Source organism: Laetiporus sulphureus (genome assembly GCF_001632365.1).
Source record: "Laetiporus sulphureus 93-53 unplaced genomic scaffold LAESUscaffold_43, whole genome shotgun sequence".
Classification (NCBI taxonomy): Eukaryota; Fungi; Basidiomycota; class Agaricomycetes; order Polyporales; family Laetiporaceae; genus Laetiporus; species Laetiporus sulphureus.
Window position 1 is genome coordinate 297618 of NW_024468552.1, and position 23806 is coordinate 321423.

General features: G+C 52.2%; 8 protein-coding genes across 8 annotated transcripts; 3 read left to right on the top strand and 5 right to left on the bottom strand.

Moving 5' to 3' along the window:
• Positions 1 to 131: 131 nt before the first annotated feature.
• LAESUDRAFT_660514 (uncharacterized protein) lies at positions 132 to 3967 on the bottom strand (the record flags this gene model as incomplete). Its single annotated transcript, XM_040904875.1, has 4 exons — positions 132 to 1871; positions 1933 to 2268; positions 2349 to 3247; positions 3301 to 3967. 4 exons carry the CDS (start codon positions 3965 to 3967, stop codon positions 132 to 134), a joined length of 3642 nt encoding a protein of 1213 aa, XP_040760850.1.
• A 324-nt stretch (positions 3968 to 4291) lies between these two features.
• On the bottom strand, positions 4292 to 5018 carry LAESUDRAFT_729622 (uncharacterized protein). Its single transcript, XM_040909672.1, has 4 exons — positions 4947 to 5018; positions 4823 to 4887; positions 4501 to 4760; positions 4292 to 4439 (listed from the first exon to the last, which is right to left on the bottom strand). The coding sequence occupies exons 3-4, from the start codon at positions 4720 to 4722 to the stop codon at positions 4362 to 4364; spliced, it is 300 nt and encodes a 99-aa protein (XP_040760851.1). The 5' UTR covers positions 4723 to 4760; positions 4823 to 4887; positions 4947 to 5018; the 3' UTR covers positions 4292 to 4361.
• A 1786-nt stretch (positions 5019 to 6804) lies between these two features.
• On the top strand, positions 6805 to 7681 carry LAESUDRAFT_385352 (uncharacterized protein). Its single transcript, XM_040902268.1, has one exon. It carries the CDS (start codon positions 6976 to 6978, stop codon positions 7459 to 7461), a length of 486 nt encoding a protein of 161 aa, XP_040760852.1. The 5' UTR covers positions 6805 to 6975; the 3' UTR covers positions 7462 to 7681.
• Positions 7682 to 7704: 23 nt separating this feature from the next.
• Positions 7705 to 8945, top strand: LAESUDRAFT_814937 (uncharacterized protein). Its single transcript, XM_040914643.1, has 7 exons — positions 7705 to 7741; positions 7863 to 7878; positions 7947 to 7959; positions 8019 to 8174; positions 8236 to 8311; positions 8364 to 8443; positions 8505 to 8945. Coding segments are annotated over exons 2-7 (501 nt in total). The 5' UTR covers positions 7705 to 7741; positions 7863 to 7876; the 3' UTR covers positions 8679 to 8945.
• Positions 8946 to 9547: 602 nt separating this feature from the next.
• Positions 9548 to 12934, bottom strand: LAESUDRAFT_705299 (OPT oligopeptide transporter). The gene is made up of 15 exons (XM_040906581.1): positions 12773 to 12934; positions 12643 to 12705; positions 12409 to 12578; positions 12198 to 12359; positions 12060 to 12146; positions 11667 to 12002; positions 11164 to 11608; positions 11016 to 11102; positions 10903 to 10966; positions 10704 to 10847; positions 10511 to 10640; positions 10371 to 10459; positions 10086 to 10318; positions 9844 to 10033; positions 9548 to 9784 (listed from the first exon to the last, which is right to left on the bottom strand). Exons 1-15 carry the CDS (start codon positions 12849 to 12851, stop codon positions 9769 to 9771), a joined length of 2295 nt encoding a protein of 764 aa, XP_040760854.1. The 5' UTR covers positions 12852 to 12934; the 3' UTR covers positions 9548 to 9768.
• A 1085-nt stretch (positions 12935 to 14019) lies between these two features.
• On the bottom strand, positions 14020 to 14452 carry LAESUDRAFT_729626 (DUF1242-domain-containing protein). Its single transcript, XM_040909673.1, has 4 exons — positions 14425 to 14452; positions 14264 to 14373; positions 14158 to 14192; positions 14020 to 14096 (listed from the first exon to the last, which is right to left on the bottom strand). The coding sequence occupies exons 1-4, from the start codon at positions 14425 to 14427 to the stop codon at positions 14029 to 14031; spliced, it is 216 nt and encodes a 71-aa protein (XP_040760855.1). The 5' UTR covers positions 14428 to 14452; the 3' UTR covers positions 14020 to 14028.
• Positions 14453 to 16950: 2498 nt separating this feature from the next.
• LAESUDRAFT_738446 (uncharacterized protein) lies at positions 16951 to 18702 on the bottom strand (the record flags this gene model as incomplete). Its single annotated transcript, XM_040910893.1, has 9 exons — positions 16951 to 17002; positions 17034 to 17514; positions 17568 to 17601; positions 17657 to 17807; positions 18077 to 18138; positions 18203 to 18288; positions 18363 to 18410; positions 18467 to 18524; positions 18580 to 18702. The coding sequence occupies 9 exons, from the start codon at positions 18700 to 18702 to the stop codon at positions 16951 to 16953; spliced, it is 1095 nt and encodes a 364-aa protein (XP_040760856.1).
• Positions 18703 to 19043: 341 nt separating this feature from the next.
• Positions 19044 to 23443, top strand: LAESUDRAFT_660422 (condensin complex subunit SMC2; the record flags this gene model as incomplete). Its single annotated transcript, XM_040904866.1, has 16 exons — positions 19044 to 19071; positions 19123 to 19262; positions 19320 to 19469; positions 19522 to 19659; positions 19714 to 20283; positions 20333 to 20797; positions 20849 to 21139; positions 21197 to 21640; positions 21694 to 21858; positions 21916 to 22009; positions 22064 to 22179; positions 22235 to 22476; positions 22528 to 22668; positions 22724 to 22861; positions 22916 to 23068; positions 23125 to 23443. The coding sequence occupies 16 exons, from the start codon at positions 19044 to 19046 to the stop codon at positions 23441 to 23443; spliced, it is 3594 nt and encodes a 1197-aa protein (XP_040760857.1).
• Positions 23444 to 23806: the final 363 nt, after the last annotated feature.

Consider the following 23806-nt stretch of genomic DNA (forward strand, 5'->3'; position numbering starts at 1 on the left):
AATAGAAGAGAGTGGTGGGCCTGCGTACACGATGTTACAGGCGAATGAGAAGATGAGAAAGCATGAAAGAAGAAGAAACAAAGAGGAACTGGCTGGTGAGGCAGACAGACAGACCAAATACGGCGCGCGCGCTAGTCCACGTCTTCTTCCTCTGGCTCTTCTAAAACATTGTGGAGAGGAGCGCCATGGACATAACGGTAAGGCAGGTTCAGCTCGGGCTCTTCCAGGTACAGTTCAGAATCCACGTCCGATTCGTCCGTTTCCGAGACGGCAGCCGTAGGCGTGGCAGCCTGAGGAGGTGGACGGATCTGGCTTGCCGCAGCGCCCAAACCCAATGACGCCGACCGGACAGGCAGCCGAGAGGCTGGTGCGTGAGGTGCATTCTGGCTGTCCGCGGTCCGTTCCCGCTCGCGGTACATCTCAATAAGCGTAGCAGTTCTACTTGCGACGGGTTTGACTGCAGAGCCAGAGCCAGAGCCAGAAGGGGTGGCATTCTGGGATACCGTATTGGCGTTAGGTGGAGGGATCGTGCTGATATACGGAGGGCGCTTCGCCTCCACAGATATGCTGGAAGTATCTGATACGTTGACAAGCGAGGGACTCGGGGTCGTCTCAAACTCACCCTCTCCCTCTGAGTACGTCGATGATACCATCTCGTCTCTACGCAAGCCTGGGACGAGTCCAGATACGTAGCGGCTATCTGACGTGCCAACGACATCATCCTGAGACAACGCGTCACTATCAAATGACGACCGGTTACCTGGAAAATTGCTGTTGCTACTGTCGAGGAGGACCTGTCGACGTTCCGGATGCAAATCGAAGTATCCCAGACGTCTTGTCCGGACGGGTGGGGTATGCCCCTCGCCTCCTTCATCGTCGCCATATAACGCGGAATCGCGATCTGGGTATGATGTTCGGTCCCGCGTGAGCTCCGAGTCGCCCGCGGTCGTGTAGTCATCACTTGCGAACTCGCGATCGAGATCTCGTGGTGTATCGACAGGTTCCATCACATCCTCATCGGAAAGCACAGTAGCGCGCACTGCAGCGAGTACTTCCGAAACCTCCTGGCTCGCCATTTCTGGATCCGACCGACGACCCTGCAACCTTTGAACCCGCAGCTCTGCGTCCTGTGCGTTCATCCGGCGATTATGATTCGCGACCAGAATATCCACCCATGCATCGTCCTTTGACTGCCGTCGATTGTGCTTGTCACCCGCTGTTGGGTCCCCGATTTCCTCATCGGAGAAGCTGGCCAGGCGAGCATGAAAGTCTACGGTCTCATACTCAGCGGGAATCAGCATCGACCTGCGATTCCCTCCTGGGCTAACCGGCAGCCGGAAGCGCGAGTTTCGTCGCTGTAGCGGTACAGGTGAGTCAGCGTTCTGGGGCTTCGGTGGCCGGGGTGTCGGTGAATTTGCACTTTTGATGTCCAGACGCAAAGGTGGGGGGCTCCGCAGCGAACCATTGATCGCCGGTGTGTGAAATGCCTGGCTGGGTGTTGTGATGTCGCTTTGAGCTGGAGAGTCTCTTCCTGGTGCCTGACTACGGGTAAGGGAGAGGATCTTGGTAGCACTTCCGCTTTCACGCAGCAAGCCTTCGAACTCAAGTTCGCGGTAGGAAGGGCTGTTAGGAACGTGCCCGATTACGTACGGTCTGCCGTTCAGCGTAGGAGCAGGTTTCCACTGCTTGGATTTTGACGTCGTGCCGAATAGGCGTGGTAGCTTGCGCCTGGTCCTGCCATACTCGGCCAATTGTTGCCTGTACTCGAGCGGCACGAACTCCTCAAAGAGCATAAGTGTGGTCGATGTCCGAGGATCGGACTTGCCAGGGACTGTGGCCGTTTTGTTAATTGGCAATGATTTAAATTCCACCTACAAACGACGTCCATGGAAACTTAGTTGCATTGCATACATAAATAATGACATGACTCACCAACGCCCAATTGCACTCGCGGTCCACCTCCTCGCATCTCTCAATATCCATCCAGCCTCCACCGTACACCAGATCACAGAACACATCCACGAACGCCTCCTCGATCACTTCCTCAGGGCCCAGAACCGGCTCCGTGTCCCATCCAAACGCAGGTAGCGACTTCTGTGTCTTCTTCAGTTTCCGATGGATCTCGACCGAATGCGCTGGCCAGGAGTTGACGGTCGTCGTGATCGGCGTGCTGAATTCCAGTGTAGCCTTGAGAGGGTCGTCCGTACGTGAGAAGCCGGTCGATGAGAAGTCTTGCCATGTCAAAGTGGCGCGCTTGGCAGCTCGTGCCTACAGACGACATGCGTGATGAGACATTATCTCTTTCTCGCCTCGTGGACGACCGCTTGGATACGGAAGCACAGACTCACCGCTCGTGCGCCCTCAGTGAGATCAAATTGCAACTTCTTATCGTCGGCCCCGAGATCACCAAACCCCATGACTTCGAATTCACCCCATTTCAGATCCGTCAGGCTCCTGAACCGATCCTCCCCCGTCCGTGCGCCCAGGATACCATGGTCCTTCTCATCGAACAGTGTCGACGATGCTGTCGAGACGGACGACGTCAGCGATGGCGCATTGATAGAGGATGACGCAGAACCTGCGCCACTGTCAGGGTGGAAGTTCGGCGGCAGGTCCATGCGCTTTCGATACGCATCCGAATAGCGCGGCGACAGCTTAAGTGTTGATGGCGCGATGCGGTCCCACTCCTTCGACCCTGCAAATGCCCGCTCGCCCATTGACGACCCGGCACCCCTTGGTCGTTGTGCCCAGCTTGCGGCCGTCTTGACTAGATCCGGAGAGTACATTCGCACGTTCCGACGAACGCTCATCACACGCACTGTCCGAGCTCCTCTGCGTGGTTCGGGTCGCCGATCGGGCTTCCCAGTGGCAGGCAGCATGGATGGATAGCCCTGGATCCAAGCTTTGAGGCGCGTAGGTATGCCGATGAACGGCGCCCCGCTGGCACCGACACCGACACTTGTTGGTGGAACGTCTTGCCAGCGAATAAACGACAGGATCAGATGCTCGGTGGCGGTGGTGGCGCGCAGATAGTACACGTAAGCTTGGTGGAATGCGAGTGTCGATGGCCCAAGCCCGAAGAGCAGCGGACCGAATAGCGACGACAGCGTCGGTGGTGTGTGCCCAGACGAGGCAGAATGAGCTGTAAACCGTGACAGCAATGTAAACAACCCGACCAGTATCGACCGTAGCAGTGAAGGTAGCGGCGCTATGAATGCCTGGAAATGTGTCTCAGGATACTTTAATGCTGTATGGGCGTTAGTGTATGAGACAGCAATGCGTGAATACTCTCAGACGGACCTGCTTCGGCATCTCTCCATTCAACGTAGCTCTCGTACGACACCAGTCCGCGCACCTCCTGCCCCTTCATGATCCGGACGACCCGTGCGAGCCCCCAGCGTAAACACATACCCAGCTCATGTGGGCCAGCGAGACGCGCCTCTTCGCGCCATTGCCGGTCGGCCTCTGACGACGGCTTGCTGCACGTTCGTAGAAATGTCTTGATGAGTCGCTTGACAGCATTGGAAGAGACGTCGAGTGCGAGCGTGGAGAAGATGAATGGTGTGGTGAGACCCCGCTGCCCCAGCTCATTGCCCACGACATCCACCAAGCGTGCCATCTGCTCCAGTCCAAGCACAACATGCCGCCCATACGATAAATATCCATAGTCGTGAGGTTGAGGTTGCTCCTGCTCCTGAACGGGCGGGTCGGTCGTCGGCTCGAAACGTGGTAACTCGAGGTTCAGCGGCAGGAATATGCCATCGGGGATGACGAGCTCAGGACTGTCTAGCTCGATCTGCGAGGCAGCCTTGGCCCGCGCTTTGTCCTTCTTCTTATCCTTCTTGCCGGTGGGTACGGGCGAGGGTGTCCCCCTCCCGCCGATTCTGCCAAACTCGTCAAAGGCGGGGACGCTGGACGATTTCTTCGGGGTCGAGTTGGTGCGTGTGCGAGAGAATAAGCTGGGCATCAAGTCCGAAAGAGTGAAGATAGTCAGTGTAGCAGCGGCGACGAATTGAATGCGGTAGCGATCCTTAAGGTGCGCGAGAAGGTTGCGGACGAAATGAGAGCGCGAGACGCTCAGTCTCCCGGACGACACTGACGTCGAATATGGTCAGTGAAAAGAAATGTTGTCGTTTCGTCTTCGGTCCTGCAGATCGATGTGAATGTATGCGGCCAGTACCCACGCTAAAGCAGGCAGTCGAAACACACATGGTATGAAGGCAGTGCAAAGGTCCAAACGCTACACATTCAGCATTATGCCGCATACACCACTAATTACACGACAGATACAGCAGATCGGGACGAAACATCACAACAAGATACAGATCAGCCAAATTCAGGTGCAAGATATCGACATTCCGTCAAGCGAGAGAAGCACGTTTGTCTGCCGACGGAGGAAGACCGGGAGGTGCAGTATACTTTGGAGGCGGCTGGTAGGCCTACGAGCATGACATCGGTCAGTCAAGCGCGCCGAGGCGTGGAAGAATGTACAACGCTCACCGGGGCAAATCCACTGCGAGGGTCATAGCCATCGTGTGCCGCCGGGGCTGGATACTGGGGATACTGCGGGTACTGTGGCAATTGAGTGGTGTAACCAGGAAGGTACCCAGGGTTTGTATTGGGCTGCACATAAGGCGATCCTTGCATAGGGTAGGCTTGAGGCACATCACCGGCGTTGTTGATATAAGCGAGGTTCGCCCTGCGAATCCGACGCTGACGCATGGCTAGCACAGCGAGGATGAGGAGGAAGCCAGCGACCCCTGCCAGAAGATGCGACGCAGTGAGCTACGGAAGTCTGAATCACCAGTAACGCTGGAGCCACCTATGGCGATGCCAATGCCAATCCGAGCGCCAGGCGAAAGCAGAGAACACTGTTCGTATCCAAAACTATGCGTAATACAGATATCAACTGCTGATTGCATCTCCAAAAGTACTCAAGAACTTACCTATCATACTGACAATAATACGCATGCACAGTCGGAAGATTTGAGACGAACAGTCCTGCTGCCGTCAAGAGCGGAAACGATCTGCTGATAAAGATCACTGGAAGGCGTCTCTTCAGAAGCTGTACAATAACAACATCAATGCGACATACTTAGCTATCACTGCACCTCAGACAACCTCCACTGTAGTAGGAGGATGGCGGAAGAAGGAGAGAGGTCACTGCGGCGTTGGGAGGCTGTGAGAGGCTGACTGAGAGTGCGCAGTCGCGGGCAAGCTTCCGGTGGCGCCTGCGACAAAGAACGGTTGCCGCTCGCAACGGGCGCTCCGTTGAATTCAGCGCTTCAGCTTCCGAATACTCCAACACCAGCCTGCTGCAGCTGCAGGCTTTCGTCAGGTTATCGATTGTTCTCTATCCCCAAGGTCTCAAGATCTCAGACCTCAGAGTTCACAAGTCAAGCACAAAATTTGTGCAGAAAGGCTTAAAAAGTACTGCAACCTTATCTACAGAAGAATAATATGCAGATCAGAGATGTAGCCGCATTATAGTATAAATCAAATCGCACTTCAGCATCTCAACTATACGGTTCACTGGGTACTGTCATATTCTCATCTCACGGACGGCATGCCAGTCAGTAATTGAGTCATTTTTTGTGAACATTCACCGCAATGGATGTACATCATCAATTGGCAGTCGCGTGGAAGTCAGTCGAACGCATGCCAGCTGTGCGGTCCGTTCTGGCATAACTGTCTCTTCATGGCAGCACTCCTAACTCCGCTGACATTTCTCTTCGCGCCCTCCACCGTAATACTTGTTCATTGCTGTTAAGCCGGCGTGGGGGGTGGACGGTGCCGATTACTTTCTACCAAGCTTCTGCTTCTGGACCCTCAGTCACCGTCCCCGGAGATGTCGACTGTCTTAGCCAGTGACTGTATGCAAAATTTCAAGCGCGTCCTCGGCTGATTGTCTTGTTGCCACCGGCATACCACTATCAGGTCATTGAAACTGAAAAGAAGCATGTACCTGTCAAGCATCGTACGACTCTGTGATACAATTGTGACTTGACCTATTTATGAACGGGATGGCGAAATTATGAGCCACAATGCACAAAAATTTAAAGACTGCAGTTGATGTATGTTTGGCTCTCTCTTTCCTGCTTAAGAGCTGGTTCAATGTGCTTCATGCATGGCACAATCATCCACGACCTAACAAATGGATCATTCCAGTGTGCTCGTGCAGCGTGCGCATATACCTCACGAATGTACGCACGCCTAAATGACGTGATGTCGCTCAAATATTGTCCTGCTCAAGCAGATTCTGCGCCACCAGCGCGTTTGGTCGCGGTCACGTGCACCTAAATCAGGACTTGCCACTACAGCTTTTCTTCCGTTGTTTACTTGACGAAGGGTAGCTTCTGATATCTGGCGTATATACATGAAATTTTCCTCATTTCTTTGTATCTGTCTTGTAGTTGCCTCTGTCCGGGCCGCATTGCAATGCGAGCATTCTCGGACCCATTAGTGCAGCTGCGCGATCAGTTAATGAATCGGTGAGATGCATCCACCGGGCCCGACAGATGCATAAGGGGCGGCACCCTCAAACTCAATATGGATCTACTGACCGACGTTTTGGTCGGTTTTCCCATGTAGCACCTCTCCCGCTCTCTGATATGACTTCACCAGCATTCTAACTACCTTGCGGGTGTACCTCGGGTAGCCCATAGTCGATGTCTAGACTCAACTTTATTGTTGCGGGGCTTCCACTGGAATGGAGAAGGACGAAGCATTGTTGTGGAAGGCGATGAAATAGAATTAGCTGCCGCAAAACGTACTTATTTCACCGTGGCCACCAATTGAGTGGCTTCAGCCTAGCGTCAGCCCGCTCCAGAGCTTCATACAATGGTTCCACTTCTGAAGACCGTCTGAACGGCACGATCATGTTGTTCTGGTCTTCTATGACGTGATATAGCCTGTACATTGCGCAGATGAGCAATCGCGCCGATACATGGAGGCTGCTTAAAGGATCCATATGACATGGTCGCGCTATCCTTGACCCATTCTTTGGCGGCTTATTGTCTTCTTTGTCCACATCAGCTTTCAGTGAGACGTGATTATATGAATCACGCACACGTCAAGAGATCCTCGTGTTGGGGACTTGCAACATTAGGCTCGGTACGGTTTCGAATAGTGAGCGATCTAGAGTCTAGACCCAACCACTGCACAACTCAAGCCTATCTGAACACGACAACTCAGCTGAAGAGCCGCGACCTGCTGAGTGTAGATCAGGACCCTTGCGCATATCTTCAAGCTCGAGCGTTCTCACCGCAACATTCAGTCCTCCAATCTGCGAGAGATCTCCCGCGTCTCCCTTGGCGGCACCAAGACGCCCTCTCGCTATTGAGCCGCCGCCGCCGCTTGTATCGTAGACAATCGCGTATCAGCACGTGTCGGGAGGTCTGTGCCGCCCCGTGCCGTCTCAAGCTAGCTTCGTCCTCGAGGACGAACTGCAGCAGGGTCTAGATTGTTCGGGGTGTTGGAGAAGTCACCCTGCTACTAAGCTTCGCCTCCGGGTTCGCCAGTACGGTCATTTCTCTTGGAAGATGATATGCAATTCGCCCTTTATGGACATCGCAGCTTCCAGAATCTGCTTCCAAGTCACGCATAGGATGAAATGAGACATGTCAAGAACGAGTCCTCAAGAGCGATATAAAGAGAGATGATCATCACAGACACCCGCAGTTCAGCGCCATTGCCGCAAGCCACCCTCCAGCCACAATCCTGATTCGTATTTTGACATCACGTGAGTGACGCCCGGCATTCTCTCCGCCGCGACTGACAATCTTCTCCTCCTCGTCCTTTCCCTCTGACCCGTCAATTCAAAATGGCATTATTCTTGCGCCGCTTTGCTACCTCCGCCTCAGCTTCAAGCACCCCAATGTGAATCATCACTTTTCTCATATTCTCCGCTTGGCATTCATCACATATTGCTTTCTCTGAATCTCTAGGTCTAAGGTCTTTGTGGGTACATCTTATTACAGCTGACACAAGAGTTTCTGTTGAATGGACCTTTGCCAAAGTTCGACATTGCCATTGATGCGGAGCCCACCGGCCGCATTGTGTTCAAGCTGTTCGACGACGTCGTCCCAAAGACCGCGAGGAACTTCCGTGAACTTGCGACGGGCCAGCATGGGTTTGGATATGCCGGAAGCACATTCCATCGGATAATCCCGAACGTTAGTCTGTGATCTCTTGCTGTGAAATCGTTGGCTGACCTTGTCACATTGCTCGTCTCAGTTCATGTTACAAGCCGGAGACTTCACACGGCACAACGGTACCGGCGGAAAGTCAATCTACGGAGAGAAATTCCGCGGTCAGCTGAGTCACCTGCGAGCCGAGTAGCATGTCTCCTGACTTTTCCGTAGATGAGAATTTCCTAATGCGACACAACAAGCCGGGTGTGCTGTCGATGGCCAACGCTGGACCTCACACAAATGGCTCTCAGGTGCGGCCCTTTTGATCAGTTATATTCCTGCAGCGCCCTGAATTGCATGGACATGGCACAGTTCTTCATCACCACTACTGTGACGTCGTGGTTGGACGGCAAGCACGTCGTGTTCGGCGAGGTCGCTGAGGGTATGGATGTCGTGAAGAAGATAGAAGCCGCCGGCACGGAGTCCGGCTATCCAAAGCAAAAGGTGACGATCACCTCATCTGGTGTTGTCCCAGACGATGCATAGGTCATTAGTGGGGTCACGGATCAACACGGTTTACTATCATTTGTACTGCAGACAGCTGCTACATGCTTCACCGAATAACCCGCTTCGATAACTCCTTCACATCAGTTATCCTCGCTGCCTGCAATTGTTATATTTCGCAAAGCGATTCTTGATGAGAACGTTGCTGTAGAATCAACGCTAGGCCTCGTTTGGCATTCTGGACTCGCAGGTGATACGGCAAACGAAGGTACTTCTTGGGATGAAGGCATCAGTGTCTCATAAAGCCCGAACTGCGATTGCGTTTGACAACATGTTAAGGCTAGACGTGCAGATCATCCAGGTCTAGCTCGTGACGGCGTAGAAGGTGTGTGGTACGTGTCTAGTGGCACTGATATGATTGATAATGAATGACAGACGATAAGCATACGAACAGTGGTGTGCGTGTCTTGCAGCATGCCGTAAACTCGTGTCTGATAGAGCTCTCGGAACACGCAAATGTGATGTTCGGCCAAGTCGCAGTACTAGTATCGCAGACGCAACGCCTTCTCCCGCTGCATACTGCATCTCACATGAGAGTTCAGCACAGAGCGTCAGAATAGGATGACGTTGTTGGCCTTGGAGTTTGACGGTCAAGCGCTGTGACGTTGATGACGTTTGTAGAGGGTCATGCCGGCTCAGTGTCCATTCTCATCCTCAATGTCGCTCGATCCGAGGAGCTCTATCCGCTCCGGACGGTCTTCATGCGGAAACCATGCTATGTGATAACGCACAGCCATGTCAACTTTTCGAGCGGCGACATGTGAGCCATGCGGCACGGACGACTAGCTCAACAGACCGCGTTATCACGCATCAAGGATTTCCGCTTCTTGCGTGAACCATTCGAATCGCATGCAAGCAATGATTCAGACCAGCAAGACGAGAGGACCGGAAGCTGAAGCATATATAATAACGTACAAGAAGCTTTCGTATCTTCAACTTCTCTATAGTCCAAAACAGCGTCATACACGAGCAACTAGATCTAACACACACTAGGGTATGCAACAGCAAAAGTACATGAAAGCAACCGCCTCATAAATAACTCACACAAATTGCCCGTCATAAATTCTTTCATCTACCAATTCTTCGGACTAGCAAACCGAAAAATGAGCGTCCTTGAGCAAGCAAGAGCGACGGAAAGTACACGCACCCAAACGTCCCATTTCCCACTGAGAGCAACGGGGTACTCTTGTAGTCAGAAGTGTTTTTGTACACGGTATTGCCCCACCAGGATTGGATAGTTTTCTCGCCAATGCTGCCATTGGCGGGGTATTGCAAGCAGAAGTAAATGAGAATTACAGATATTGCGACGCCTGAGTCCAATGCTGCCGACAATATATCTGGAATGGTGTGAGAACATTTTTTCACGTCGCATACGAGCAAGCCACGTACAGTTGTATTTCGTCCACCAAGAGAAGTGGCGACGTCGGATGATGTAATTGAAGGTGAAGCCCACGATGGTCCAGGGAACATAGTTAACAGCAGAAGCGGGAGGGATAAGCTGGGTGCCGTTAAATATTACAGGGAAGTTAACATATTTGAAGATAGAGTTGGGGTATTTCAGCGAGATGAGGTATGAGATAAGTGGGCATATTGCGCCAGCGACAAAGAAGAAGACTAGGCCGCTAAACAATACGTCAGTATAACGTCGGCGAGAAAATTCCTCAGCAGACATACTAATAAATCTGACCCTTGGAGAACTGACGTTTCGGTCCAATCACGCCCCAGACGAAGGAGGCTGTGCCAAATACTTCCGTTGACGGACACTGCACAAGCGGTCAATAGCAGCATGGGACAGTCAATGAACTCATGCGCACTGTGAAGCCGTCCTTCTGGGTAGCTTGGCACATGTCTGGTATGTTATCGAACATCCACGCTTGGACGGCGAGCTGAACAGTCCCGGCAATGACAGTGGCAATCACCTGAGCCCAGAACATAGGCCGAGGGCTGACGATGCGGGTCGTGTGAGACGTTATCGGAAGCAAAACAAAGTGAGCAGGAGGAACATACGGAATCTTCATGTAATGCCCCAGCTTCATGTCCGATGCAAACTGAAGAGCTTGACACATGGTGATGTATCCCCATGTCTTGAACAGCATCATCGCGATCGGTTTCCCAGGCAAGGCATAGCCGATGATCAGTTCGGCGATGACGCTGTTAACAAAATCAGACACGCTTCACCGGGAGAGATCGAGACATGGGAACCCACTTCAAACCAATCTGCTGATTGGTAATGGCCTGGATCATACCAATGGGTACGGTGTATACAAATGCTAGTGCAAGATTAGTGCAACAGTAATTGACAGCTGCCATCACACGTACAAATGATCAGTGCTAAAATCAACGCCCAGACAGGGAACTCTGTATTCCACATCTCAATGGATATTACGCCGAAGGCAAACATTGACACTAAAAGCAGATGAAGGGACTCGGATGAGCATAAACCGATGATCCAGGATCACGCACATACCCAGTATGACACCGTACCACCAATCCGGCACTTGCGGGTAGCGGTTCATGAGGCGCGCGTGGATGTCAGGCTCCTCAGACAGCGAGCGACGAGACTGGACCCAGATCTGCCTGCGAAAGTACAGAATGGTATGCATGATCGTCGACGTGATCGCCGCGAACGACAAGCCGTACGACATCGCGAACGTAGTCGGGAGGAACAGCGGGGAGTATGCTTGGTACTTGTCCGTGTTCAAGGAGCAGTCCCCATTAATGATCTTCGTGACATCGTATGACCTCCCCTGGTTGTCGAAGGACGTACGTGAAGAGATTGGCATGTACTTGGCGTACCAAGTGTTTGTGTAATATAGAATGGGAGTAAGGAACCAGAAAAAGAAGACGAATCCAACAGCAACGTTGGCTTCTGCCCACCATGGGGTCGCCAGAGGAGAGCCGATGTACGCAATCTATAAGACAGGTATCCGTGAATGGTAGGAAGTCTGCGTATATTATCGCATCACGCACTTGGTTCCAGTCAAAGGTGATGAGAGACATCCCCAGACCCGACTGATAGCCAAAGAGCTGATTCACAACCACGTTATCGGGTGCTATCCAACACACCCAGGTGAAGACGCTGAGCGCTTGGAAAATGTATCCCGGGAAGAAGTACCAGCAGACGGCAGCCACAAATGCATACGTGAAAAATCGCTCGCGAGATATGCCACCGCGATTTCCCATTCCGACATATTGCTGAGAGTGAAGGGTGTTGAACAACGCACAAGTGACAAGGTTTGCCGGCCATATCATTGATGGTGGCTGGACCAGATAACGACGGCAAACGCCTCCAATGGAGAAGCCAATCTACAAAGTCAAGTGCGGCGTGAGAGGGCAGAAGAAATGCGCGGCGGATCAACGTACGAGCTGGGTGGACATAACAACCATCCATTGGTAACTGAAGTTGTACGTCTGACCATAATATACACGCTGAACGGCGATGATGTCAGTCTGACATATGATTAGTGCGTAGTTTATATGCGAGAGAGTACATAGACTCACAGCATAGGCAGAAGTATAGCCAACAGTAGCCATGATCGTAATCAGGACGTGTTCTTTCACCGTGAAAGGACCAGGATTGATGGAGACGCCGAATATCTTCACCCTCGGCATGATTCGTGCCCATAATTGGCATACCGGAAAGGATAACAGTTGTGCTACAATCTGACATTTGATCAATGTATTGCTAAAAGGATGGAGGTGCGAAGCCTACGCCTGTAACGGTGATTGATGGGTATCGGAAAAAGAAGAACTGGTTCATGCCAGGGATGATGATGGACCATACGACACCAATGACCCATGCACGAAACGTGCACACGGGCATGTCAGGGTCGTCGGTGTTTGCGACTGCAGACCGAACCTCGGGATATGGCGAATCATCCTCTGATCGAGTGACATGAGCTGCCGTTCATGTCCTAACGGCTACATACAGAAGTAATAAGCTTACCAAGGTCCACTGAGTCTCGGTCAAAATTTGGGTCATCAAATTCGGGGTAAGGAACAGAAAGGTCTGTGAAACGGTTGCGTCAAGCAGTCAAGATGCTGTGTTCACCGCAAGAGCCCGAGGGCAAACTCACACTCCTTCTCCGAGCTCAACTTTCGCTCAAGCGAGCTGTCGTCGCTGACATGCTTGTCCTCAGGATCGAAGACGGACATGGAGGTGGTAGGGACGCTGCAAAGAGCGAGACTCCCGATGGAGATGAGCGAGTATTTACGGTCTTGAGATAAGCATGGAGGCCGGTCCCCGGGGTCAGCCTCGCTATTGCCCGTCCACGGAGTCTGAGGTACCACACATAGACGCCCGGAGGACCTGAGCTAGAAAACCACGGCATGTCCATGCAGCGGACAACCCGTCTTCACCATCCGTTGGCGCGGTGACACTCACGGCCGACGAGCCTTTAGATATCTGCAACATCGTCGCGGTTCAAAGCACACCACGATCCGCAGGCTCTAGTTCCAGCCATGAGAAAAATTACTTTGCAAGCGTCTGACGTATGGTAGACACCACGATCCGGACATGGCGTTGGAATCTACCGTAAAGACCCGAGTGTTCCTGTGGCGCTGCCCATATGAATCCAGCAGAGCATACCGCCCGTGCGGTTCGAGAATGATTCACGCATGATTCCAATCGTAGCGTAGCGTTCAAGAGTACTTGTAATAATGGACGACGGTCGCCAATCTGCCAACGAAAGACGCTTTTCTCTTACCTGTCAAATATAATGGAGCTTTGTTGAAACACCGGATGCCTTGTGCTCATGCCTTGTGCTCATGTACTGCAATCCGGACAAGGAAAACATGTAGCATCGGCAAGAGGGCGGGTTTGCGCTTTCTTGCTCTCATTTCGACAACTTCCTCATCCAACGTGGCTGAGACTGAAGAAGCACAGTTAATTGCTCGGTGTGTTTTGCTATCATCGTTCGGACCACCCGGTGGTTTGTTCCGATCATATAATGCTATGCCAGCGACCACTGTGTAAATTCACATCAGCTGACAAGATGCAAAGACGGAATATTGTCACATACATCAACGAATCCGGTGTTAAGGTACGTTCCCCGACTCACAAAAACAGTAATGGATTGACTCCCATCAAGTTGTTTACGTTTTGTGTGGACCTTCAGAGACGTCTGCAGTGCCAAATGTGCCATCGCTGTCAGTCAGTCCAAAAATTAGTCATGTCCTTGCTTTACCCGTCACTGCACCTCAATAATGCAGGATAGCGAGCAAGAAGTTCCATGGGGCCAGTTGTGTGAGCAACCGGAGGGGACGGAGAGTATTCCAGAGTCCATCCTCGCACTCTCCTCAAACATATGCATAGCGGAAATCACATAGTCGTTCATTGAATCAATAATGTCACCGCCATTGCAACGCATGCCATCGCCACGTATGGCGAGAGGCGCTCTCCTGCAATGCAATCAAGCGTGTCTGAGCGGACAGCCAAGATGATACAGAAAACCGGACGAACCTATGCGTGCGGACATCCAAAACAGTCCCAGAAACCTATCGTGTCGTTCGCCACCAACATTCGCATGAGCAAGAGGTCAGGATATCGAGCAAAGCAGCGAGCGTACCCCTCTTTATTCCGGTCAACGAGGCGCGGCGCGACGGCACGGATATACGTGCATGTGCATATCATGAGCAAAATGACCAGCAGCAGTGATTGGAAGTTGAAGAGGGCCGACTATGCATTCAGTGAGCCATTTTATAGCGCTGCGACGGAGGTGAGACTTGCCATGATGAGTACGAGCCCGCTCAGACTTGTGGAATGCTAAAGAGGAAACGTGTCTGCGCCGCCTCGCGCCCGGCGCTCAGCGCTCAATATTCAATGCTCAACGTTCCAACGTTCAACGTCAACGATTGCGTCTCCTCGATCTCATCGAATAATGATAAGATCTTGATAGATAAGATCTTGATAGACCGAAGCCTAGATGGTATAATTTACTTGCATACGGGACGAGGAAACTGGAACAGCATGCGAGCTACAGCATCATAAGGGACCACAAAGAGATTATAATTATCAGTGCGATGTATGTCACCTGTCCGCACAAATGCTACAACTGTACAGGCAGAAACACAGCGACGCCGAGCCTAGTGTGCGCTCAATTGATGTCAAAGAATGTGGTCAAGATTTGATGACTCAAAAAAGTACTTGACCGCTTGGGTTGACAACCGTTTAAGTGGCCAATGGAGACCCTGAACGGAAACGGACTGTCAATGGAACGCGTGGAACGTACAGAATGTGGCTCGACGCACCTTGACCCGCATGTTACGAGACACCACGCTACTGCCTACCACCGTTCTCGGGTCCAACCGCGGTCGCTGGTATACTCTCCGCTCCATCTCCTATCTCTGCTATAATCTCTGGAATCGCGTCTGTACCAGTCCCCGCCTCTCCCTCTCCCTCTCCCTCTCCCCCTTCCTCCACCCCTACTCTCCCATCCGGAATCTCTCCCCATCTCCCTCTCTCTCACCCAGTCTCTGTCTCTGTCATAATCACGCGATCCGCTTCTGGCTCGGTCTCTATCTCTGTCCTCATCTAACTCGCGTCCTCGCTCTCGAGTGGGAGACGATGGTCCGCTGTGGAAGCTAGGGTGACCGCCGCGTATCTTCCCCTCAGTAGGTGATCGAGACATCCGTTGTGCAAGAGTTCCTGCATTAATTCCGTTAATGGTCACTTCTACCGGCGGAGGTGGTGGAGGAGGCAATGATGGTGGCGGCTGAGGAGGTCGTGGTGAACTGGTGGGGCTGATGACCGGAGGCTTGCTCTGAGACTGTTCTACCTTCACCGCATGGGCGCTGTCGGTTCCCTGCACAGTCCCATTCACTGCAGCTCTTGTCTGAAGAATAGAGCTGGAGTACTCTGACTGTGTGGCTAGCAGTCCAGTATTGTTCGTATCCGGTCGGGAAGCAAAGGTCGATAATGCCGAAGCTGGCCGAGTTACAGCTGCGGGTGACGAATTGACACCCTGTATTTGCGGGATCCGCAACCCTGGAATCACCAGAGGTTCGGGGATGGACGTATTCGCGTTGTCTATAGCGCCAGGCTGTGAAGATAGCTTCGCAACAGTCGGCACTGCAGACGGTACAGGCTCAAAATTTGGCTGAGCAGGTGGGTATGGCGGAGTTGCCACCTGCTGTCCAGCCACGGCCACACCATTCGCTGCACTCCGGGGCTGCATTCCTGGATCTGCAGTGGTAGCAACGCGCGGAGAATGCGCCGGCTGCTGAGGTGAGTCTTTCGCCTGCAGTTGTGCCTGGTTGTCTACAGGTGACTGGCACGGCCGTGCAAACGACCCGAAGCCATGTCTAGCCAGGATCAGCTCGATGGATGCCTGATCTATCTGTCTGCCTTCCGGCAAAGGAGGGTGGCCTGACGTATCTGTATTTGCCGACGGCATGACAGACTGCTGATTACTAGCTGTGCTAGTATTGATGGGAGGCGGGTCGATCCTTTCGCGCTTGATGATGAGAGGCTCAATGCTCGAGTTTTCCTGCCACTGTGTCCCTGTACTTGAAGCTGCCTGTGTTGAAGATGGTTGCGAATAGGAAGAACCCGACGCAGATGCTGTGTTACCATTGGCGCTTGCCCTCGCTGCTCGCAGAGGAGCCAATCTGTCGATGGATGATGTGGTAGCAGGCGTCGGTTGGGCGGTAGTCGGAGATTGGTCGAGGTTCACAGCATCAGACACCGGCTCCGATTTGACTGGCACTTGAGCTGGCGTCCCTCGGCCAGAGCTTGCTTCAGTACTACTTCTCGGGAGCGGTATTCCTGAAGCTCTTCGGGGGAGAGCTAGAGGGGTGCTGACGTTCTGGTTGGACGGCGCGGTCGACTGCTCGTTTGCTCTCGGCAAAGGCTGAGAAGCCGGTTCGATCTTTGGCCTGGTCGAGGATGAACTCTGCGGGATGTTATCCATTACAGATTGTGATACTGTATTGGACGTTGCACCGTTACTTGCCGGAGCCGTACGAGGATTGGCGGAGGCAGACGTCGTGGCCTGTTTGCTAGCAGCATTACCGTTCGTGACATGAATGGATGAAGACGCAGTGGAGGATGATGCCGCTTTCGTGGAAGCTTTTTTCTGACTGAATTTTCGAGTCTTGGAGGCTGAGGTAGCCTTAGAGACTGTCGCACGAGCCGTTAATACCTTCCGTGGAGGAGGCATGCAGAAGTCTTCTTGTTCCTCTTCCTCCTCTTCATCACTGCTGGTTTCGATCCTTTTCCGTTTCTGTGACCTTCTATTGACAGCTGCAGAACTCTTCATGACTTCCGTGGCTGGGATGTCCCCTTTTCCATCGCTTTGCAGGTCTGCCTTCATGATACCCTTGTTGATGAAGGAGAACATAGTCCTGGTGACCTTCGTGTTGGCCCGGATGTCTGCATGCTTCCCACGAACGTCAGCTCTCATTTTCGTGATAGCGGAGAATAACTGCATCAATGACATCCTGTTGCGATTGAAGTGAATGAGAATCCCGATCATGGTGAACTCTATAGGTGAAACTCGGTTCGGCTTCGAAATAGCCGCACTGTAGCGTTTGTCTCTAATCAGAGCGATGAAGGTCTTTATAGTGTCCATCACTTCAGTTCTGAAATTTGAAGTGATCGAATGGGGCGTTTGCAACCATTTATCCAGCTGAGCCGCTCCAGGAAACGTGTTGTTCGGGTGGCGTTCAATCAGGTAGATAATGGAAGCTATACACTGGAAGTCTCGTCCCCGAGCACGGCCCCAATCGAATTGATGGCCGATTCCGTCATCTCCTGAGACGACTGACTGTACCTCTCGGATGAGAGAGGCGCGCGGCCCTACGTAAGCTTGCATCCGCTCTGCCAGTCGTGAGTATGGGCAATGCTGAATAGTGCTTAAATTGTATGCATACCTGCAGGTGTTAGCGCTACACCGAGTTGGACACGCTATATGCATGTTCGCCATTAAATATAGAAAAGCTACCGCAGAAAGTAGACACACCTGGAAAATCTCCCTTTCCTGGTCATCCGTCAAGCAATCGTACTCTACGCAGGTGATCTGCTTGTTCGCAAATGCTTGCATGTACGCCTTGGGCAGCAAGGTGCGTTTGGCTCCCGGTACGTCCTTGTACCAATATCGCTTATTGGTTTGCCTGATCTGGTCAGCTCATGTGCTAGTTATTGAGATATCATGACTCACGAATCCTTGTCTGTCAGTGCAGGACTCATTCAATAACAATGCCAAACGCTCCGACATGACGGCACTCACGACATATCTAAAGCGCATACACCGACGATAGATCAGACCGGAGATCGCGTAGACCATCCGCAACAACGCTCACCAGTCCATCCATAAACCTGGAAAGACCCGTGCATGACCAGTTAGTCAACGGCTGCATTTATCAAAACACTGAAAACGCACATCTGTACAGAAGTTAAGCGCTGCTTGCCGTCGATGCAGGTGCGTCTCTCCGTGCCATCATCCTTAGCGGTGACAGCTGATCGGAACAACAATTAGCTCGAACTCGTTTATACCGGATCAGAGTACCACACCGAAGATCACAGGTGGTATGTAATAGTTTCTGAGGATTGAGTCAATAAGACCGCTTTGCTTTGTTTCTGGCCAGACAACATCTAATCAAAAAACCATCATCAACAAACCGAAGTCACGACGGGAACTACAGCTATATGCGAATCCAGGCACGTACCTCTTTGATACTCGGGATTCAGATCAATTGCATCATCTACTATCTGGTCTAGGTGTGCTCATCCATCGAAAATGCCATGCACCGAACAAGTTGGAGTGGCCTACCATACAGGCTCTTCGCGGTGTACTGAGTGGTACGCGGTGGTCGCAGCGCATTCTGAATCTAGGAATGGCGCATGAGAATGCCTGATTGCCACAGAGGTAACTGAACTGCCTACTTTGTATTCGGTTCTCGTTCTCGGGGTCGCCTTTTTCTTCTTCTTTGTTGTGGTAGGGATGTACTCTTCCTCGTCCGAGGAAGGTAGGTCCGTGAGGTCCGAGTCAAAATCCGACAGAGACATTAAGAACGACTTGAGTCGCAAATGTACGTGTAGGATACCTTCACGGTAGTAAGGCGTGGACAGCGGCTGTCTGTAAAATTACAGGGGTTTTTATTGCAGTCTGAAAGCTCGCTGTTTTGCCACTACACATGAGGACATCACGTGACGACAACTTTCAATCGCCGCTCGGCGCGTGTCGCGACTTCGCGACGCGACGCGAGGTCCCTGGTTCAACCTCGTCCTTGACCGCAACCGCGAGACTGCAGCTAGCAGCCGCCTACATTGACTGTCTCGACTTTGGACAGGGTTGTACGGTCGGAAAGTCTCTCACTCAGGCTAGCGGACTCTCAGCAAACTTCACCATGCGCATTGAGGAATTGGTACTGGAAGGTCAGGACAACACGCGGTATTATATATGACTAGATGTCTCAATTCGCGCAGGCTTCAAATCATATCCTGTGAGAACGCAGATCACAGGATGGGACGCGTCTTTCAACGCCATCACTGGTCTCAATGGATCTGGAAAGTCCAACATCCTTGACGCGATATGCTTTGTTCTCGGCATTACCAACATGTCATCAGTCAGTGCATTGTATATACGAGAGCGTCTCCTGTGTGAATTTTATATCGCTACATAGATGCGTGCACAAAACCAACAGGATCTCATATACAAGCGAGGTCAGGCCGGCATCACCAAAGCAAGTGTGACGATCGTTTTCGACAATTCTGACCGCGCAACCAGTCCTGTCGGAATGGAGAATTGTAAGCAGATCACGGTGACCCGGCAGGTGAAGACCCTTCTATTCGCGTCTCAGCACTGAATCCTTAGCACATTGGCAGATTGCGCTCCCAAACGTCTCCAAATATCTCCTCAATGGTCATAAATCACAACAGCATACCATACAGACCCTCTTCCAGAGTGTTCAACTCAACATAAACAACCCGAACTTTCTAATCATGCAAGGTCGGATCACAAAGGTTCGCGTTCTCTACGTGTGCCGCAAACGTTGTTCACGTGGGGGGTTCGGGCAGGTGCTGAATATGCGTCCACAAGAGATTCTCGGAATGGTTGAGGAAGCTGCTGGAACCCGCATGTTTGAAGAGCGCAAAGACAAGGCGAAGAAGACGATGGGCAAGAAGGAGAAGCGAGTACAAGAAATCACGTCTCTATTGGCAGAAGAAATCACACCGAAGCTTGACACGCTGCGGGAGGAAAAGCGCTCATTCCTACAGTGGCAGAAAGCCTGCTCTGAGTTGGAAAGGATTGGGCGCGTGCTCCGTGCGTGGGAATGGACGGAAGGACGGGAACGTGTCAACAGGAAGGAGGCGGAGATTAATGCTAAGGAGAAGGAGAAAGTGAAGGTGAGCAAGGGCAAGGAGAAGTGTGTCAATGAAATAGAGGCTGCGGAGAAGGACGCCCGAGAGGTTGAAGCACAGCGCGAGAAGGAGTTGCGGAAGGGCGGAAAATTCAAGAAGCTTGAGGAGGAGGTGGCCGAGCTTGAAAAGGTACTCGTTAAGGTCCGCACGCAAATCGATATTAAGAATGGATCAATATTCGACGAGGAAGGCAAGGTGACGACACTGGAGGAAGGACTTGCCGAGGTAAGCTCCGAGCGGAGTATGGCTAACCGTCATTAACGCTTTGCCTTAGCTGGGCAGCAGTCTCGCACAGAAGCGAGCGCAGGTAGACGGGTTGACCGCGTCTCACGCATCTGTCAAAGACAAGCACAATGCCTTACAGGCATCTCTGTCGAACGCAGAAGAGCTCCTACAAACGCTTCTCACTGGCCTCACATCGAAGAGCGCCGGCCACACTGGAGGTGGGTACATGGGCCAACTCGCCGAAGCCAGGACACGCCTCGCACAAGCGAACACCGAAGAGGAACAGACCAAAGTAAAGCTGACGATGAGACGCAAGGAGCTGAAGGACTTGGAGACTCGCTGGAAGGAAGTCGAGAGAGAAGCCGGAGATGGAGAGAGACGGCTACGGTCGACGAGAGCAGAGATTGAAGCCTTTAAGAAGAGGGTCGCACAATCGGGATGGAGTACGGATAAGGAAAAAGAAGGCGAAGCAGCTTTGAAGGCGGCGAAGGTGGAAGTGCGGCGATTAACAGAGGTACGTAGGCTCTATCCGCTGGGCATCCGTACGCCAACCTGTTGTCACTAGGAACGCGAGTTGGTGAAGCACCGGCTATCATCTCTCGATTTCGAGTACGCCTCGCCTCACCCCAACTTCGACCGTACCCGCGTAAAAGGTCTCGTTGCCTCTTTGATCTCGCTTGAGCCTACCGACTACGACAAGTCTACTGCACTGGAGATCACTGCTAGCGGGAGGCTCTACAATGTAGTCGTCGAGAATGAGCAAGTCGGGAAAGAACTGTTGGAGAAAGGCCGACTCAAGAAACGAGTCACCATCATTCCGCTGAACAAGATAGACAGAAGTGTCATTCCTGACCAGGTCTGTCAAACTCTTGCGTCGCACGTATCGCCCATCGCTAAAGTGTTCATTACAAAGAAACTCCAAGCCGCGATGAAGCTCGCACCTGGCAAGGTCCGCTTGGCACTGTCGCTGGTCGGCTATTCACAAGAGGTCGCCAACGCTATGGCGTTCGTCTTCGGCAACACTATGGTCTGTGACGACGCGGAGTCTGCGAAGCTCGTGACCTTCACCTCGCACGTAAGGTCGGTCACACTCGACGGCGATGTCTACGACCCCTCTGGCATGTTGAGCGGTGGGTCTGCGCCAAGCGGAAGCGGCGTACTTATCAAGATGCAGGAATTGCTCGAAGCTGAGGGTAAGCTCGGAGAAGCCCGAGGCCGCCTGCAGATGCTGGAACAGCGAGAGATGCAGGATCGAGACGCGAGAGAAAAGTGGAAGAAGCTTGCTCGGGAACTAGAGCTGAAGGAGCACGAGATGAGGCTTCTGGAGGAGCAAATCAATGGGAGCAATGCCTCCAGGGTAAGCTTGCTAGATGAAATGCTGCGCCGACCAGGATGCTCACCTGCTGTTAGATCGGTGCAGATGTTGAACAGGCTAAGCAAACCATCGCCGAACTGACCGCTGTCGTCGAGAGTGCGAGACAAAAACAAGCAGCTGCCCGGGAAGAGATGAACAAACTCGAGAAGGACATGGAGGAATTCAAGAGCAACAAGGAAGGTAAGATCGAGGAACTCAGGGTGAGTTGATGCCAGCAGGGTCATGTGATGGCATATAGCTTACGGTGCAATGGGTAGTCGGATGTCTCAACGCAGAAGGCAGCGCTGCAGAAGCACTCAGTGCTGGTGAAGACTCAGCAAAAGGATCTGCAGACAGCTAAGCTGGAGTTAGGTATGTAAACTCACACGGTTCCTGTATCACAGAAATGGATGAATCTATTCGAAGAACAACTGGAGAAGGACGTTAAGACAGGTGAGGACGAACTGTCGGAAGCACGGTTAGGCGTCGACAAGATGCGCGAAGAGCTTGCACAGTTGAACCGTCAGCTTGCTTCGAGCGAGGTCAGTCTCCGTGATTCTCGTACATACGGTGTGCTCAGTCTGCATAAATTTCTAGGCGTCGTTCGCGAAGGCAGAGCGCAAATTACAGGAGGAGCGAGCCACCCTGACTCGGTTCGACAACGAGCTGAAAGAGCTTGAGCGTGTCGTCAAAGAGAAGAAGCAGGCAGTCTCCGATGCGGATCTCCAGCTCAAAAAGCTGGAACATGATCTAGGGTCACTCGCAAAGGAGAAGACTACTGCTGTCAACTTCGTGACCAACTTGGAGAAGCAGTACGACTGGATTGTTGACGAACAGGAGTAAGTGCCAATCTCGGACTCTGCTTCACGTTGACATTGACCTGACTGCAGGTCTTTTGGGAAACCGGGCTCTCAGTATGACTTCGCAGCGGTGGACATCAATCGGTTGAAGGAGAAGGCCAGAGATCTCGAGGCACAACAGAAAGGAATGAAGAAGAAGGTGAATCCAAAGGTCATCAACATGATTGATACGTGGGTAGAGCATATGCGAAATCGTCTTTACCGTGCTGATGGCGGCCAATCGAAGTGTCGAGAAGAAGGAAGCCTCGCTGAAGAAAATGTTGGCAACTGTGCTGAAGGACAAGGAGAAGATCGAGCAGACCATCGAGGAGTTGGACCGCTACAAGCTAGACGCTTTGGAGAAGACGTGGTCTAAAGTGAACGGGTAAGTTCAGTTACAAACGCTATAGCAAGCCTCTCAGTGGAACGTTGCATATAGAGATTTTGGAGGAATCTTTGCTGAACTGCTTCCGGGAAACTTCGCCAAATTGCAGCCACCTGAAGGTCAGGACCTCACGCAGGGCCTGGAAGTCAAAGTGCAACTGGGATCTGTCTGGAAGCAAAGTCTCACAGAGTTGAGCGGTGGTCAACGGTAAAAGTACATTCCAAGTTCAAATCGCAGGCTCTAACGAGGTTGTCGCTGTACAGCTCGCTCATCGCCCTTTCACTGATCATGTCCCTGCTCCAATTTAAGCCGGCGCCTATGTACATCCTCGATGAAATCGATGCTGCGTTGGACCTTTCTCACACTCAGCACATCGGACAGCTCTTCCGTACGCGGTTCAAGGGTTCCCAATTCATCGTCGTCTCGCTGAAGGAGGGCCTGTTCACCAATGCCAATGTCCTCTTTCGTACGCGGTTCCGTGACGGGACATCAATCGTCGAGCGCACTGCACAGCGGTCAATTTCTGCGTTGTACTCCGGTGCAGAGAAGGAGAACCAAGAGCGCCGCAAGGCTCGGGCTTGACCGCGTATCAGTTTGTGAGGGTGCTGTCGCTTGCTTATCGTATAGTGTTATAAGATCTCCGTACTGCCTGTAAATTATTATCCCACATCATGCATTGCTATTCGTTGTGCCTGACGCGCCTTTTGCTTAGAGTGACGAAGAGTCGACATTTTGGAGGTGAGATGGGAGGTTGGACTCTCCTCGACCAATGGTGGAGTCTTCTCCGTTCAGATCGGATACGATTCCAACGAAAGCGTGTGGAGAGACGCAGTGGAGGGACGCAGTGTTTGTAACATTAGCTCAGTATTTGGTAGAAACGCATTCTCAGACGTGGTTGGGATTTTCTGGCAGGCCGCTGTTATCTTCTATGGGCGACGGCTGAGA

Bases quoted from the DNA above. Each gene is read 5' to 3' on its own strand.
- LAESUDRAFT_729622 (XM_040909672.1), bottom strand. From the start codon at position 4,722: ATGCGTCAGCGTCGGATTCGCAGGGCGAACCTCGCTTATATCAACAAC. The intron at 4,440-4,500 runs GTGAGCGTTGTA...TCATGCTCGTAG, and splicing joins CTCGCAGTGGATTTGCCCCG to GCCTACCAGCCGCCTCCAAA.
- LAESUDRAFT_385352 (XM_040902268.1), top strand. From the start codon at position 6,976: ATGGTCGCGCTATCCTTGACCCATTCTTTGGCGGCTTATTGTCTTCTT.
- LAESUDRAFT_814937 (XM_040914643.1), top strand. The intron at 8,175-8,235 runs GTTAGTCTGTGA...TGCTCGTCTCAG, and splicing joins TCCATCGGATAATCCCGAAC to TTCATGTTACAAGCCGGAGA. The intron at 8,444-8,504 runs GTGCGGCCCTTT...GACATGGCACAG, and splicing joins CTCACACAAATGGCTCTCAG to TTCTTCATCACCACTACTGT.
- LAESUDRAFT_705299 (XM_040906581.1), bottom strand. From the start codon at position 12,851: ATGTCCGTCTTCGATCCTGAGGACAAGCATGTCAGCGACGACAGCTCG. The intron at 12,360-12,408 runs GTAGGCTTCGCA...ATCAAATGTCAG, and splicing joins CATCAATCACCGTTACAGGC to ATTGTAGCACAACTGTTATC. The intron at 10,967-11,015 runs GTACGTGTGATG...ATCTTGCACTAG, and splicing joins GATTTTAGCACTGATCATTT to CATTTGTATACACCGTACCC.
- LAESUDRAFT_729626 (XM_040909673.1), bottom strand. The intron at 14,193-14,263 runs GTACGCTCGCTG...ACGACACGATAG, and splicing joins GTTGACCGGAATAAAGAGGG to GTTTCTGGGACTGTTTTGGA. The intron at 14,097-14,157 runs GTTCGTCCGGTT...ATTGCATTGCAG, and splicing joins TTGGATGTCCGCACGCATAG to GAGAGCGCCTCTCGCCATAC.